The 15,369-nt window shown below is 46.9% G+C and overlaps 1 protein-coding gene across 1 annotated transcript in view; it reads left to right on the forward strand.

The window, feature by feature from the left end:
* The first annotated feature begins 6,238 nt into the window (after positions 1 to 6,238).
* BLK (BLK proto-oncogene, Src family tyrosine kinase) overlaps positions 6,239 to 15,369 on the forward strand; it is a 39,778-nt gene continuing 30,647 nt past the window's right edge. The window contains exons 1-2 of the mRNA XM_065630460.1: positions 6,239 to 6,318; positions 14,804 to 14,906. Coding sequence (XP_065486532.1) covers positions 6,239 to 6,318; positions 14,804 to 14,906 — 183 coding nt within the window. The remainder of the gene's footprint in view (positions 6,319 to 14,803; positions 14,907 to 15,369) is intronic.

A 15,369-nucleotide genomic window follows, 5' to 3' on the forward strand; every position in this document is an offset into this window, starting at 1 on the left:
GGCCTCTGAGTGAAATGCGCTTTTCGAAATCTCTCTCCTGTATTTCGCCCTTTTTATTTATTTATGTATTTATGAAATTATTCTCCAAATTTGACTGGATCTCACCGATCATTTCTGCTCCTCTGGAAACCATGAAATGTGTTATTGGTCAAAAAGCAGCGTGCAGGACTCCTCGGGTCCTGTAATGTCGGGCGTGCAGGAGACAGACCAGAAGTAGAAAACACATGGTTTACAAATGAATCCTTTGCTACCTAATGAGGGGAGAAGAGTGGAAAAATATTCAGTTGTCCAGGATGTCTGGTCTGCCTTAACAATGACTGAACATGCACCATTTTTGGTGGATGAAGACTGGTTGAAAAAACTCCTTGTGCCATCTTTTTAAGTGTCCTTATGGCAAAAGAAGCAGTTGACCCAAGTCTCCAGGGTCTGAATTTACTGCATTATGGTGTATCCTTGTACACAAAGGGTCAGAGACTTTTCTCAGATGTCTGTGCTTCCCCAGGTTATGGTGACCAGTGGTGAAGGACCACCAGGTCACGCAAGATGTCTTCATAAGAAGGCACCCCTCTTCTCCAAGAAACCGTGGAATGGGAAAGAAAAATCTTGACAAAAAGCTGCGGGTAGAGGAGCTGCAGATCTTCTTTCAGACCAGATGGTTGCCTGCCTGACACGCAAGCCATAATGGCAACCATGTTGATGTGAATAGCTATTAATGATGAATGGTTTGAAACCTTGAAAATTTGGGGCAGAACGTCTCAAAATATGTGTATGGGAGGATGATGCTTGAGAAGTGGGCTTTGAATAGAAGTTAAATTTGACCTACAGAAAAAACAAGGCATCAGCTGTGATACGTAATGGAAGGAGGGAGAACTAAGGTCATAGTTAGCAAATGGAGAAATTGATATAAAAGTTTTAACTTGACATTTATCTCAAGAGTTTTTCCTGTCAGTCTCTTACGTATTTGGCCTTCGTCATTTTAGAAGCACAGGAAGAAGACCACAGCTGCTTGAGACATTAATATAGCACACTTGCATGGGAAATAATTACTTTTTCCAGTGAAAAGTGCCAGTATGCATTGTATCTTAGTGACAGAACCTTTCCAAGGGTAGCAATTTTCCATGGAATTCTTTTTTTTTTTCCTGGAGATTTTATTGGAAAAGTGGGAAAAAACATTCTGTGTAAAAGTCCCTGGGTGGGCTGCCAATGAATAACAGCTGTGCACGGAAGGCAATTGAGACCATGGGACTCTTTACAAGAGAGGTCTTACCTAGATTGGAAGAAATCCTGGTTGTTGAAACGCAGTACTGCATGGGCATCAACTGCTGATATTAGTGAGAGTATGGACACTGACAAAGAAAGAAACCAGAGGAAATAAGATTTCTTTTAGCTCTGGTGCAATAGAATTAGACCAGATCAAAGATGAGGCAGCTTGAGAGTGGATCAACCCCATCACTTCTGTGCGATAAATAATGACTTTCTGCAACAGACCTGGCTTTGAGGTTTGGCTTTGTTCTGCCACGTTTCTGTCATCTTCAAGCACCACAGGGAAGTTTGAACATTCTTTTAATTCTGGAAGTCAAGCTCATCTTATAATTTTGAATGAGGGGTTGGAAAATTCTGGTGTTGTTTGTGGGTTTTTGTTTTTGTTTGGTTCGTTGGGTTTTGTTTGTTTGTGTTTGTTTGTTTGGGGTTTTTGTTTGTTTCTTTAGTTGCATCAAAAGGAAAATTATATTGTGGTAGGGTCTTGTTTGCTGCAGGTAGTCAAGATTAGGCATGGTGTGAGCAGTGCAGAGGAACTGGGGTGGGTAGCAGACAAGAACAAGCACAATCATGTCCAGCATGGGCAAGGTCTTGGGAGCAAGGACCACACGCTCCTCCAGCAAGGTTTTGTGAGGGCCGGTCCTGCCTCGGTGCAGAAAGCTGTGCTAGATGCTTCACCAGTGGCTATTTCCTGCAAGTAGTTGTACTGACTCTGGATGGTGGAAACTCACACTTCTATGAGGTCACCAGAAAGGCGCCTTTGTAAAAAATGCTTGTATTTCTCCTCATTATTTCTCTCATTTATAGGTGAGAAGAAGAAAAAGAAAAAAATAAAGTCACTTTCTCAGTCCAAAAAGGCTTTTCCTAAGTGGGGCCAGACAAAATCTCTTTGTCATCCCTATTAGTAGAATATATTCCAGTTAATCCTCCTGTTACCGTCAGCCAAAACCACTGCTGCATTGTCCTGCCAGTCCCTCGAGAGAGCCCTGCAATGCCTACGGGATTCAGTAATAAATAACAATAGTGAAACATGGGGGAGCCCATCATCACTGTGTGCTCAGGGTGGTCAGTAGCTGGGGCTACACAAGGCAACTGTGTCTGAGTGTCATCCCAAACACAGTGACAACTTTAGGATGGTACATCACGGGAAAAGAAACAGCCTGTCTCTCAGAAAGCAGAGACCCAACAGATGGGCAGTGCAACCTGAGCAATTAAGCTAGATTCTTCTAAGCACAGTCCAGGAGCCAGAATGGGATTGAAACTACAAGGAGTTTGGATGCAGCCATCTGATTTTGAAGGCTGAGAGAATAACACCTGATACTGTCTATTTTACTAGCAGAGATGCTCCCTCAGAGAGCTCAGAAAGTCTAAATGCTTCAAAATGGAAGCTGGTGGGTTGGTCATAATGCATCAGCATCTTCCAGGAGCAATGGTACATTGCATTAAATAAGCTTTTAATCTGCCGGGGGAATGGAGACAGGGAGGTTCAGATGGTAAACTGAGCTACTCATTCTTAAAAGGGAAGGCAAAACATGGGCAGACAATGGCCAGACCTTGAGAACAACATCTGGAGGGAATGAGCTGCCCAGCTTTCCTGGCAGGGGTATGGAGAAGCAGCCCTGGGGGACAGTTGGAAGAGGAGAGGTGCCTTCATCCCTCTGGGTGGTTTCAGATCAAAGCTGGAGTCCCCTGTGTGGAGACCCTTAACAAAAACACTTTTGGTTTGGTGTGAACTGGATAAAATGCAGTAGAAGTGGGCGCTGCTGCAGGAGGCCATGCAGTAGGCCATTGGTGCAGGTGTCTGGCTGTGGGTTCGTGACTGTGGGCTGTGGGTCATCTGGGGAGGGCTCCCACATTTTCTGATCCCTCTCCACATCCCATGGAGTGGTAGGTCCTAGAGGTCTTTCTTAGGGGCTCACCTAAGAGCCCGTGGGCATTTACCGCATGGGCTGGACCTCTGGTGTCCATACACGCCTTATAGGGGGCTGTAAAGGCAGGAGAGACAAGCCCGCCTCCGATTTGCACACTCGTGTAGAGATCTGCAAAAATACTGGAGAACATCTGGGGACTGATGTATGAAAACAGGTTGGAAACCACCGTCAGACAGACCCTTCTCAGCTGGGTGAAATTAGAGCCTGAGCTTTCTGGTCGGGGAAGAGGGGGCAGGTGGAGCCCATCTGAAGTGACCCAGGAGATGCATATGAGAGACTTTCTCTCTTTTTAGTGCCCCTTTTCACATGTTTTCTCAGTGGTCTCCTCCCAGCTTCTTTCAAAGGACAACCACGGGCTGTCATTTAATGATTTCTGAGTAAGAAAATTGCAAAAGGGCACTTGCTGCCTGGGCCTCTTGGCTCTGTGTCTCATCTCCATGAGATGCCCAGCCTGGAGACAACAGAAGAGGCGCAGGGATGAAGGGATGTACCCCAGATGACATGCAGGGGCACAACGAGGATACCTTAGATATCAAAAAAAACCTCCCTGGCACGCAGTAGGTAGTCCATGTCATATCTAATCCTTTTTATTTTTACTTCTTGCTTCTGAGCCACTTGAACCATGGCCATCACTGGAAGCATCTTTGCAGCAGCCTGGCTGCAGCTGCTGAGTTTCCCCACTGTTGGCATCAGGAACCTGTCTCAAATCAGAAGCAGATTTCTGTCTGGAGCCACCACGTTATTGCCCTGTTTCCCAAGTTGACTTGGCAGATGCTAGCTTATTTCTAAGCCTTTGCTGCACCTCGTGGTTGCTCCTCCTTCCTACCCTCACAGTGGTTGACAAGCAGCTTTCTAAAAAAGCAGCTTCCCTTTTCATAGGAATAGGAAGTGAAGCTTGTTTAGCAAAGAGTGGTCAGGTACCACAAATGCACTCTCCACCAAAGGATGAGCCCCTGCCCTAAAGCTCAAAGTGCTCCAGTTAAACTTGAAACTGTCCTCTCCTTCCTCAACTCCAACCTGATCATCCCTATCTGTTGCCTATCTCCCCTGCCCATAGCTGGAGGAGAACTGAGCCAGCGAAATGCAAACCAGTAAGGGAGAAGTCTGACAAATCTTCAAGGCCTTCCTCATTTCTATATCTCCTTGGTATGCAAACAGCAGGCCTGAATTTGCAGCACATCTGGCTGAGGGGTGATGGGATGGGTGTCTGTCCCGGTTGTGCTCAGAGTCACCTTGTGCTGACCTTCTAGGGTGAGAGGCATGGCGCGATGCACGAGCATTTGCAGACTCCTGCTTATGTCCCAGACAACCCTGCAACCCTCCACAGGGTTTTCTTCCTTTATCAGGAGCACAGAGCAGTTGCAGAGCCAAGGTGGATTTCCACGCCGTGAATCCCATGGGGGTTTACCAGGGAGGGCACTTCACAGCCCCATGAGCAGTGCTGTGCATCAATGGAGGTGGTGAAAGGTCTGGAGCACAAGGGTGATGGGAGCGGCTGAGGGAGCTGGGGGTTCAGCTGGAGAACAGGAGCTGAGGGGAGACCTTCTGATCTCTGACCTGCCTGAAAGGAGCTTGGAGCCAGGGGGGGTCGGGCTCTGCTCCCCAGGAACAAGCGCCAGGACCAGAGGAAACGGCCTCAAGTTGCGCCAGGGGAGGTTGAGGTTGGATCTGGGGAACAATTTCTTCCCCCAAGGGCTATGGGGCATTGGAACAGGCTGCCCAGGGCAGTGGTGGAGTCGCCATCCCTGGAGGGTTGAACAGACATGGAGATGAGGTTCTCAGGGACATGGGGTAGTGCCAGGGGCGGGTTATGGTTGGACTTTATGATCTTGAGGGTTTCTTCCAACTAAAATTATTCTATTATTCCATGATTCTATCAGGCGTGTGCATCCTGGAGCAGCTGCTCCCAACTCACACAGGCTCGTGTCCTCAGCCAGCCTTGTCTTGCCCTTGTGTCTCATGGCTGGTAGAGGTCCTCTGCCTTGACCTCAACTTAGAGTCACTCCACAAAGTCTTTCCTCCTGTAAATAACCTCACCAGTGTGTGGGCGACCTTTAGGTTGTGCATCGTGCTTGGCGGATGTCGGCTTGTGTTTGTCCTTCTCAGTGAGAGCAGTTGAAGTGCAAACCATGTGAGGTCATTTCAGCCTCAAGGTCACTGAGACCAGGAGTCGCTTACCTCCTGCTGCCCCATACAACGCAAAAATGACATCGTGCAACTACCCACAGAGATTTACACAGTGGTTTTTGGTGGCCTCATCTCTGCAACAGCTTAAGCAAATACATTGAAAACACCCCGGAGAAGTCAGCTCTTTATGCGTGTACAGGAAGCCTCAGGAGTCTGTAGAAACAAACCCTACTTCTTATACAACATTTATCTCCTAAGACAGAGGAATTTCAGTCTCCTTATTGAACGTGCTGAGGCAGAATGAGAAAGTCGCTTCCTCAGAGTCACCCACAGGTCCCTGTCCAGGTCTTCATTCGTTAGACCACGCTGCTATGGTTGAGTAGGTTCATAAAGGGTTGGGGCCTGCTGGAACAAGACTCATTTCATCTGCAGAAGGTCTTTTTTTAATCACAGAAAGAAAAGATCATTGCAAAGCCAGTTTGTTCAGCTGTTTCCTGAAGTTTGGTGGTTTGCATAGTGGAAGCACAACCCATTCACAGTCATTGTAGCTGTTTTTAATGACAGCTGTTAATAGCCTGTGGGTTTGCTGGGGTTTGTGTCTGGATTCTCTTTGGATTTCTCGCCTTCCTCACTGCTGTGTTCATAGGCCAGGTTGTCTGGGAAGTGCAACTCCCACCCCCCTCCCAGATGATCATTTTTATATTCAAAATAGAGCAAGGAATCCTCGGGGGGAAGAAAAGAGTTAGTTCTGACACAAAGACCTGATTAAAAAAAGAAAGCCCATTAAAAGTGTTTGCAAAATCAGGCTGCTCCTGCGATCTGGGAGTGTAACATTCAAAGCAGTCAGTCCCATGGATGGTGTGGATGTGGTGGGAGCCAGAGGTCTCTAACAGAGAAATCCTGCAAGGGCCCTCAGCCCTATGGAGCATCTGTCATGGGTCGGACAAGTGGTTCGTCCATCCTCGGATCGTGTCTCCAGGAGCAGCTGCATAGGAAGCAGGCAAGTAGGGAACATCTCACCCCTGAGGGTGGGGAGAAGCCCAGCAGGTTTTTCTCTGCCTTCTTCCCCTCTCCCATCCCTCCTTCATGTGATAACTCCGGGCCCTGTTTCTCTTCCCCAAGACCTGTGGGGTAGACAGATGATGGGGGCACCACCCAGCGGCTGCCAAGATCCAGTCCCGAGGGATGGTTTGCAGGGATGCTCTTCCCCTGGTTTATTGCAAAAGGAGAGGAGGACTAATAAGTGCCAACCACGCACACACTGGTACTCCCGTCCTCACTTGTCCCCCCGGGGCTTGTAGAGGAGGAGGGGGTATATGTGTGGGGGAAAGATGGTTGGAGCTGGACACAGCTGTGGTGAGCTCTGCATCCAGTAGCTATTTCTGATGTGGCTTTCCAAGCAGCTGGAGGTGTTCAGGTGGGGAACCGGAGATGTATGACTTTTCCTACAGCTGCTTGCCTCATCTGAGGATGGTGGGAGGGAGCATCACTCCCTCTGAGACTCAACCCAAGGAAAGGGTCTCTGATAGCATCAAATGCCTGAGCACCAGCTTCATTGCTCCTGTTGGGACATGGCTAACAGGTCCTACAAAATGCTGTCCTCTTGCTAGGAAAAGGCAGCCTCTGGGATGCAGGGACTCCAGGAATGGGCCTTGTCCAGGACAGAAATGTGGGTGGCCACACATAGAGATGTGCATCCATCTCCCCATGTTCCCAGGGTTGTGAGGGCCAGAATGTCTCCACATCCCTAAAGACCACCATGATGTGCCCTCAAAACACTGAGAAACAGAGCATCGTGGATCCTGGCCAAGTGAACATGGCCTGTGCCCACTTCCAGAGGACTTAGATGTTGGATAGGGGTGGTCTGCAGAGGGAACTGCTCGCTGCTGTGCTCAAGCTCGCCCATAGCCCATCCACAATTCTGGCCCAAAATCACGTTGGGCAGCAGATTTGAGTTGAAATTTGGGTTGAAATTCTAGTTGAAATTCCAACCACTGCAGAAATTGCCATCGAGCAATGCAGTTTCATGATAAGATCTCTCGCACCTAGAAGAACTCCAGAGATGCTACGGACACCTGAAGAGATATGCATGCTTCTCCTGGCCCCATTCTCCTCCTTACCCTTTCCAGTGCACCCCACCTCCTTGTGCTGCAGGACCTCAGGTCCTGCAGAGCCATCCTCAGCAGAGGTCCCACCTGGCTGATGCAGTGCCTGGGGTGAGATCACAAGAAAAGCATATTTAAGGGAGGCGGGATAAGCAGTCTGCCCTCCTGCTCATCCCCCATGCTTCCTCGTCTACAGCCTCTTGCAGCTCAGCCGAGCACCTACTAGGTTCCAGAAGGACCTGTTGGAGAGGGTTTGGAGGATGCCAAAAAAAAGATGGAACAGCTCTGCTGGGAGGACAGGCTGAGAGAGTTGGGGTGTTCAGCCTGGAGAAGAGAAGCTCTGGGGAGACCTTATTGTGGCCTTTCTGTACTTAAAAGGGGCCGGTTAGAAAGATGGGGAGAGACTTTTTAGCAGGGCTTGTTGCAACAGGGCAAGGGGTGATGGTTTTAAACTAAAGGAGGGGAGATTCAGGCCAGACAGGAGGAAAAATTTTTTTTACGCTGAGGGTGGTGAGAGCCTGTCCCAGGCTGGCCAGAGAGGTGGTGGCTGAACCATCCCTGGAGACATCCCAGGCCAGGCTGGACGGGGCTCTGAGCAACCTGAGCTGGTGCAGATGTCCCTGCTCATGGCAGGGGGGGCACTGGATGAGCTTTGAAGGTCCCTTCCCACCCAAACCATCCTGTGATTCTGTGGTTCTATAATTCTGTGATAAGGGTGCAATACTCAACATAAGCAGCTATTTTTCCTACAGAGAGATGTTTTTATTAGCAAATAACCACTCTGGCAAGAGGCGTCTGTTTTCTACTTCTGGATAAAGGGAGAAACTTTTATTATTCCAATCCCCTGCCATCAGGACACTTTTTTCATCTGTTTAAACTCAAGATCCTGGAAATTTGTGTGCTCACACCCCCCAGCCTCACACACAGCCTTCTCCCATGGGCTGTCTCAGCTGTTCAGAAAGGCCCGAAACAGACAGATTTTCCATTTAGTTTGTTTGCATGGGCCAGGTTCATCTGTAAAGCATGGCCTAAGACAGACTGTAGATTCAGGGCAGGTTTAAGTTGCAATGGAAATAATAAACTGGCTAGGATTTAATTGCAAGGAGTAAGAGATCCCCAAATAAGCCAGTGGGGTCCAGTCTCATTTCTACAATGCATACCCCTTGCCAAGGAGTAAATCACAGAGCTCCTGGGTTTGTCCTCTAGCTGCCCTGGGCTGGCAGGGGACAACCGTTGTCAGCACTGGCTGCGCTCAAGACTGGGACATGCAGCAGCACAGCACCAACGTCAGCAGGAGAGCCTGACTGCTCCTGGGGGTTGCCCTTTGTGGTTCCTCTAAGGCCTTTTACATTCGTCGGAGTATTTGAAAGAGGTCTTGATGCAAGCACAAATGCATCCTGGCTTCTTTATCCAACAAGGGCCCGGAATGGATAATAGAATCATAGAATCCTTTTCGCTGGAAAAGACCCTCAAGATCATTGAGTCCAACTGTTAACCTCACACTGGCGCTACCCCATGTCCCTGAGAACCTCATCTCCGTCTGTCCAACCCCTCCAGGGATGGTGACTCCAGCACTGCCCTGGGCAGCCTGTTCCAATGCCCCACAGCCCTTTGGGGAAGAAATTGTTCCCCACATCCAACCTCAACCTCCCCTGGCGCAACTTGAGGCCGTTTCCTCTGGTCCTGGCGCTTGTTCCTGGGGAGCAGAGCCCGACCCCCCCTGGCTCCAAGCTCCTTTCAGGCAGGTCAGAGATCAGAAGGTCTCCCCTCAGCTCCTGTTCTCCAGCTGAACCCCCAGCTCCCTCAGCCGCTCCCATCACACTTGTGCTCCAGCCCCTTCCCCAGCTCCGTTCCCTTCTCCCAACTCGCTCCAGCACCTCAAGGCCTTTCTTGGTGTGAAACATCCAAAGGTTTCAACACAAGGCCCTGCTCCAGCGACGCTTTTGCTGCCATTTGGGTGACATCTTTGTGGTGGAGAGAGGATGTGACCAAATGTCCTATCACTCGCCCATTTTCAAAGAGGATTGGAGAACATACCCTACAGAAGCAACCCATCAAGCTTAAGCTGGAACTCCCAGGCGATCCAAGGTCCAATAGAGATGGACACAAGCCTTTGCTAACCACAGAGTTTGGAGACTTGCCTCGCACCCCTGTTTGGCCTCTTTTGAGTGCCCAGGGTGGGCTAAATCAAGGAGGACAGTGTCGAATCAGACCTGCTGGTTGTACTTCTTTTGCTGCAGTAGATCAGAAGGTAGGATGGAGGTACCCAGGCTAAAACAGGTTCTGGAAGCATGGACTTATTGCTCATCTCTTGACGGAAAGCAGCTCTGCACCACAGGCACACCAACTACCATGGTTGGCTGGTTTCCACTACCAGAGCAAGAGAGCTCAAAAGTTATTTCTGATGTGAATGCAGAAATGTCTTCTGCAACAGGGATGTGGATGACACAGAGTAACGTCCTTGGGATTGCATGGGCGGGCGTGGGGAAAAAAACCAAGACAGAATAGAGCAGAAAAGCAGAAGTCTTGGCTCATTATTTGCCTCACCCCCATGAAACTGTGCCATGGAAAATAGGTTAAGACCCGAGAATGCCAATAGTGTTTCACTGTGAGTGCAGCTCCAAAAAACCCCCAAGCCCAGTGAAACCACAAAATTAGCCCCCTTTCCGTTCATATTCTAGGGTGGGTCCAACAAAGTTTTTTCATAGTTCACCAAGATAAGATATTTCACTTAATTTTAAAATTTCAGAATGTCTTTTTAAAGAAAACACACTTTAAAAAGAAATGACATTAAAAAACGTTAAAAAATACTTTGAAAATGCAGATACAGAAAAGTAAAAAGGGTTTTAAATTCTGAATTTCTCTTTGTGTGTCCTCCTCCTACCATAAAGAATTGCTGAAATCAACTCACTTTGCATACAATAATTTATTTATGTCAGATTTGCATTTTTACATTTGTAAGGAGCAAAAAAGTTTGGTAGAAAAAAAGATTTCCCCAAGTTCTAGGCACATCCCAGAAGCATTAAATTCTCTTTTTTTCCTCAATAGGAAATAGCTCTTCATTATATTTCCTGACCTGGCACCCTTGCATTGCTTTGCAAGACACAAAACTAGAGAATTACTGAAGATCTTGCTGAGATCAGATACTTAAATGGGAATCAAGATTTGCTGCTGAAGGGTGTTCTGTTCTGCTGTGACTGTTTTCTACTTTTATTGGGGTTTGGTCAAGTTGTTTTTTTCTTTCTTTTTTTTTTTTTTAATGATTAGAGGTAGAGGTTTTGTTGCTAGGAGGTGGTCAGAAAATAAGTGTGCTGTGCTATAAACAGCACTGACCATGCAGAAGGTCTGTCTCAAAAGCAGAAGGTGGAGGTTATGGTGACTGTCCTTTAAAAGGACACAGCGGTCAAAGTTTTGCTGAAGACCCCTTCCTGCAAGTGGGAGGGCAGAGAGACCTCCTGTGAGGATACACACAGCACTGGGTCCCCAGCTAACATCAGGGTGACTTTCATGGCCAAAAGTTGCTGCTCAGTAGGACCAGGCTGTGTGAGGAGGAATTGCAGCAGTGTAGAAAGTCCCCATGAAGAGATGGAGAGAATAGAGTGAGAAGCATCACGACTTTTTTTGGTGAGGAGTGAAGCAAATGTCTGGTTGGTATGTTGTATCCTCACTTGGCACTGTAAAGTTAATGGTTGAACTCGATGACCTTGAGGGTCTTTTCCTACCAAAATGATTCTATGATTCTATCTTCAGAAGATCTCCCCTTGACATATTGATGCTGGAACATCTGTATCTGCATCCAGCTCTCCCCAGCCAAAACGTGACCTCAACTGCCCATCTGAAGGTTACTAAAATTACCTTCTGTTGTCCTACAACAGAGGACACACAGCAGGTTTTAGAGGTCCTATACAAGCACCCAGTGGGCCTGTGACCTGCCTGTCTGTCCCACACGTGTTCAGAGCTGGATGCTACCTGGAGCTCAACCATTCTGGTGTCTGTTGATTCCTTCAGCAAACGCTTGCTTGACTCTCCCAGGAACACTTCAGTGTCAATTGTTTTTACTCAAAACTTATCAGCAGCTAAGCTGGACTATTTTTTGCTAAAACTTCTCAAGCATATGGAAAAATTTTGCATTGCCTTAATTTTTTTTTGTTCAATTTTGATTTCTAGTTACTTTAAAAAGAACTTGTTTTATGAATCTTCTTTTTGAACTTGCGTTAAGTTGAGGAAATGAGTTTCCCCACTCTCAGTTATTAAAAATATACAAACATTTTTAGATGTGAAAAACTGTAAATTCACAAAAGGAAATTTTCATGTTTTTCTGAGGTGCGTTTTCTCCCCAGTGCTCTTTTCCACTGGGGGAAGAAAAAAAAAATAAGGCTGGGAGAAATATCAGTTACTTTTCTCAAAATATTTTAGTGAAGCTAATTTTAAAAAAGTAATCGGAAGCAGAAATACCATGGAACAATGTACATTCAACTCAGCCACACTAAAAAAAAAAAAAAAAATTACTTTTTAAAAAACGAAAACTCTGCTCAGCGGCAGCTCTCCACATCTGACGATATTTTCTGCCCTGCTGTATTGGGATATTTTTTAGCACCGGCTGACATGAAGGATGATCACGTTGGCTGCTGAAGGCTGCAGAGGTGACCTGGGGAGCACGAAGGGTGGACGTGGTGGGGACCGTGAATACCTAGGGCTGTGCTAATGTCTTTGTGTGTGTGTGGGAGTGGGTGACCTTTGTGGCAGACTTTTCACCGGTTCCATTTCCCACCCGTGCTGGGACATGTTATTCACTTCTCTGTGCCGCTTTGCACGGATGTGTCTTCAACACATGTGTGTAGGGAGAAAGCTCAGGTGTGCAAATGTGCAGAGAGTTGTTGCCGGTCTCAGCACGGTGCAAAAAGGGTTGTAATGTCCTTCTGGACACAGGAGCACCGTGGGGAGATGCACAGATTAGGGCATGATCCCCACTCCTCTCAAATCCTGTCAGAGCAGTCAGGATGGTCACAAAGCCCCTGATGGGACTTGCTGAGGTTGGCCTTCCTCCACACCCTTTCCTACTCTGCCCCATCAGTGCTGTCACTGAGAGCAACTCAAAACCCCAAAACGTGCATCCACCATCCTGCAGAAGGTCCATCAATCCTCTCGTAAGATCATCCTGGTGACATGACTGGTCATCAGAGCATATTTCTGACCTGTGGTATATCTCATATTCCCTAACTCTGACCAACAGACGGCAATTGCTGTGTTTGTATCTCTCATTTGGGAGTAGAGTATATCAAAGACCGTGAGACGCTCCAGTGAGATAGTAACAAGGACCACAGATAATGTCCAACACGTGGATAGACTTTGTGCCTTTCATGGTTGGTAATGAGTGGTATCTAAAACTGCTCTGTCATCCAGCCTTGACTTAAAATGATACTTTGAACTTCCCTGGGTGAAAAGGGAATTCCAGCTCCTCTCACTTACCATCCTGACAAATAACACCATTCAGAATCAGAAATCCTGGCACAACAGTATCTTCCACCAATTTGCAAGTGGAAGAGCAGGAAGAGCTAACTTAATAAAATAAATCGCGTGCCATTACATGACAACCAGATCTCCTATGTAAAGCAAACCCTGGTTGCAACCTGGAAGGAAGGCTGCCAAATTAAAATGAACTTGCCACAGGAAATGCGGTGGCTGATTCAATGGGTGAAACTTCTCCCCCAACTGTGTTGTCAGTGCTGAGACCTGGGTACAGATGGATGGGCTCAGAGAAGGTTGGATGCTGACAAAAATTTAATTAGGGGGAAAAATATGTGTTGGACTATCCTGAAATATTTCACCAATTCCTTCCGTTTTGCTCGCTTTATCAGTGAAAATAAAAACGAGACAGAAGGGAAAAGATATTAAAAAAAAATTATACCTTAAAATATTGAGATGGCTCTGTTAAAAACCTCATTTCAGAGTTCCAGTTTTTAAAATATTAGATATGCCCTAGAAAGCAAAAAAAGTTGCTTTTAGTGGAATTTTTTTTCCTGCAAGTCTGGTTTGCTGGAAACATTTTAAACATATCTGTTGGAGTCTGATTATCACAACACAGTGCCAGACTGACATTTACGGGAATTGACTAAGCACCTTAGTCCCTGGACCACCAGTCCCCACTCCTCCATGTTCATCTCAGACATTGAGGTATTTTGACATAAACAGGAGCCAACCTGTCTTTTCTCAACTACAAGTTGGTGTTTATTTTTGGTTATTTGTTTGGTTTTTACCTGTATCCCACACCTTTCAATGCTTTTGGCGTTGGGTCAGAATTTGATGCTGGATGGTGTAGATACCTTCTATACCCATGGCAACAGCACTTCAGCAATGCTGGCTTCAACTGCTCCCTACATTTTCAGGGGGTTGAGCAGGCTGAATTTGCCATGGTTTGGCTATTTTGGCTACCCAGATCCAGTATTGCTCTAGAATTATTAACCAGCACTGAAATTACATTTCTGGGCAGATAGTTAAACAAGCCCTCAAGTGCAAGTGTGGAAACCCTGGTGTGGACCAGAGCATAGTCCATGGAAAGGGTTTGATTCATTTGTGTCTAGTGATCCTTCAGGTGTCCAGGAGGTCTGAGACAAGCACATGGGGTTGGGAAACATAATTAATGATGTATGGGAGACCCGCACCTTGTGAAGACACATCAAGAGGTGCTGGGACATTGCACATGGACAACTGAGTCAAGCCCTATGCCAACGTTTTACAGGTTGGATGGATACAAGCTCTGCCACATTTGACTCCCCAAGCTTCTTGCGGTCCTCCAAAGTGTGGCATGAGGTCTCATGCCTTTGCGGACAAGCTGAGTGTGTGTCTGTGCTCCTTAAGCATGAGGAATGGAATGAGTAGGGCTTGTTCTTGGTCCAGGGACTATGTGACTCTCCTGAAGCCCTGGTAGACCTGAAGAGCTCAGCACAGGGATATTCACCATGATCTCCAGCATCCCCTCTTCCCTCCTTTCATCAGTGCATGCATGCAGCTTCACTCAGCACTGGGGCAAGTTTACTCAATGCCAACTAGGGGTTGCTGCATTGGAGAGGGGACATATCCACAGCAGTCATTTGTGCTAATTTTTTCTGGTGACTTACAGTGTCTATCTGAGCTTCATCTGCAAAGTCTCAAACACCAGATTTGTGTGGGAACAGAAACTATGCAGTTCACAAGGTTCAAGGTTGCAGGAGAACTGTAGACAGAATGATTTTAGACTCTTCTCTCCATTGTTCCATTGCCCTGCATTCTCATCTTCTCTAATTTATTCCTCATTATTAGAAGGTTGTTTTTACCCTCAGTTCCTGCCCCTTTCCCCAAGAGCAGTCTCATTAAAAAAATAATTTCTGGTCTTCCTTCCAGGATGGGGTTGCTTGGGAGCAAAAATCAGCTGATGTCCAATGAGAAACACCCTTCTGGAAGCAACCCAAAACACAAGAGTAAACCTCCTCTCGCCTCACCCAAGGTAAGCCTGCAGTTTTGTGTCCTTTTGGGATCCTTCACAACCAGATTAGTGTCCGAAGTGATGCAGGCAATCTGTGTGTGCCAACAGGAAACTGAGTGCTTCTATTTCCTAAAATTTGGTGATCATTTGGGAAATGTTCAAAGGGCAGAAAACAAACATTTATGCCTGGCTTTCCCTCAGAAGCTTCTTTTTATGGGGCGAACTGTTCAATCAGCCTTTTCTTGCTCTAGGATTTTTCTCTGCCAAAAAGGATGTCATTTGCTCTTTGGGGGTATCTTATGGACATGAAAATGATCAGAGGGATGGAGTGCCTCTGCCAGGAGGACAGGCTGAGAGAGTGGGGTTGTTCAGCCTGGAGAAGAGAAGGCTCCAGGGACATCTTATTGTGGCCTTTCAGTACTTAAAAGGGGCCAATAAGAAAGATGGGGACAGACTTTTTAGCAGGGCCTGTTGTGATAGGACA

The sequence above is a fragment of the Caloenas nicobarica genome, chromosome 3, assembly GCF_036013445.1.
Source record: "Caloenas nicobarica isolate bCalNic1 chromosome 3, bCalNic1.hap1, whole genome shotgun sequence".
NCBI lineage: Eukaryota > Metazoa > Chordata > Aves > Columbiformes > Columbidae > Caloenas > Caloenas nicobarica.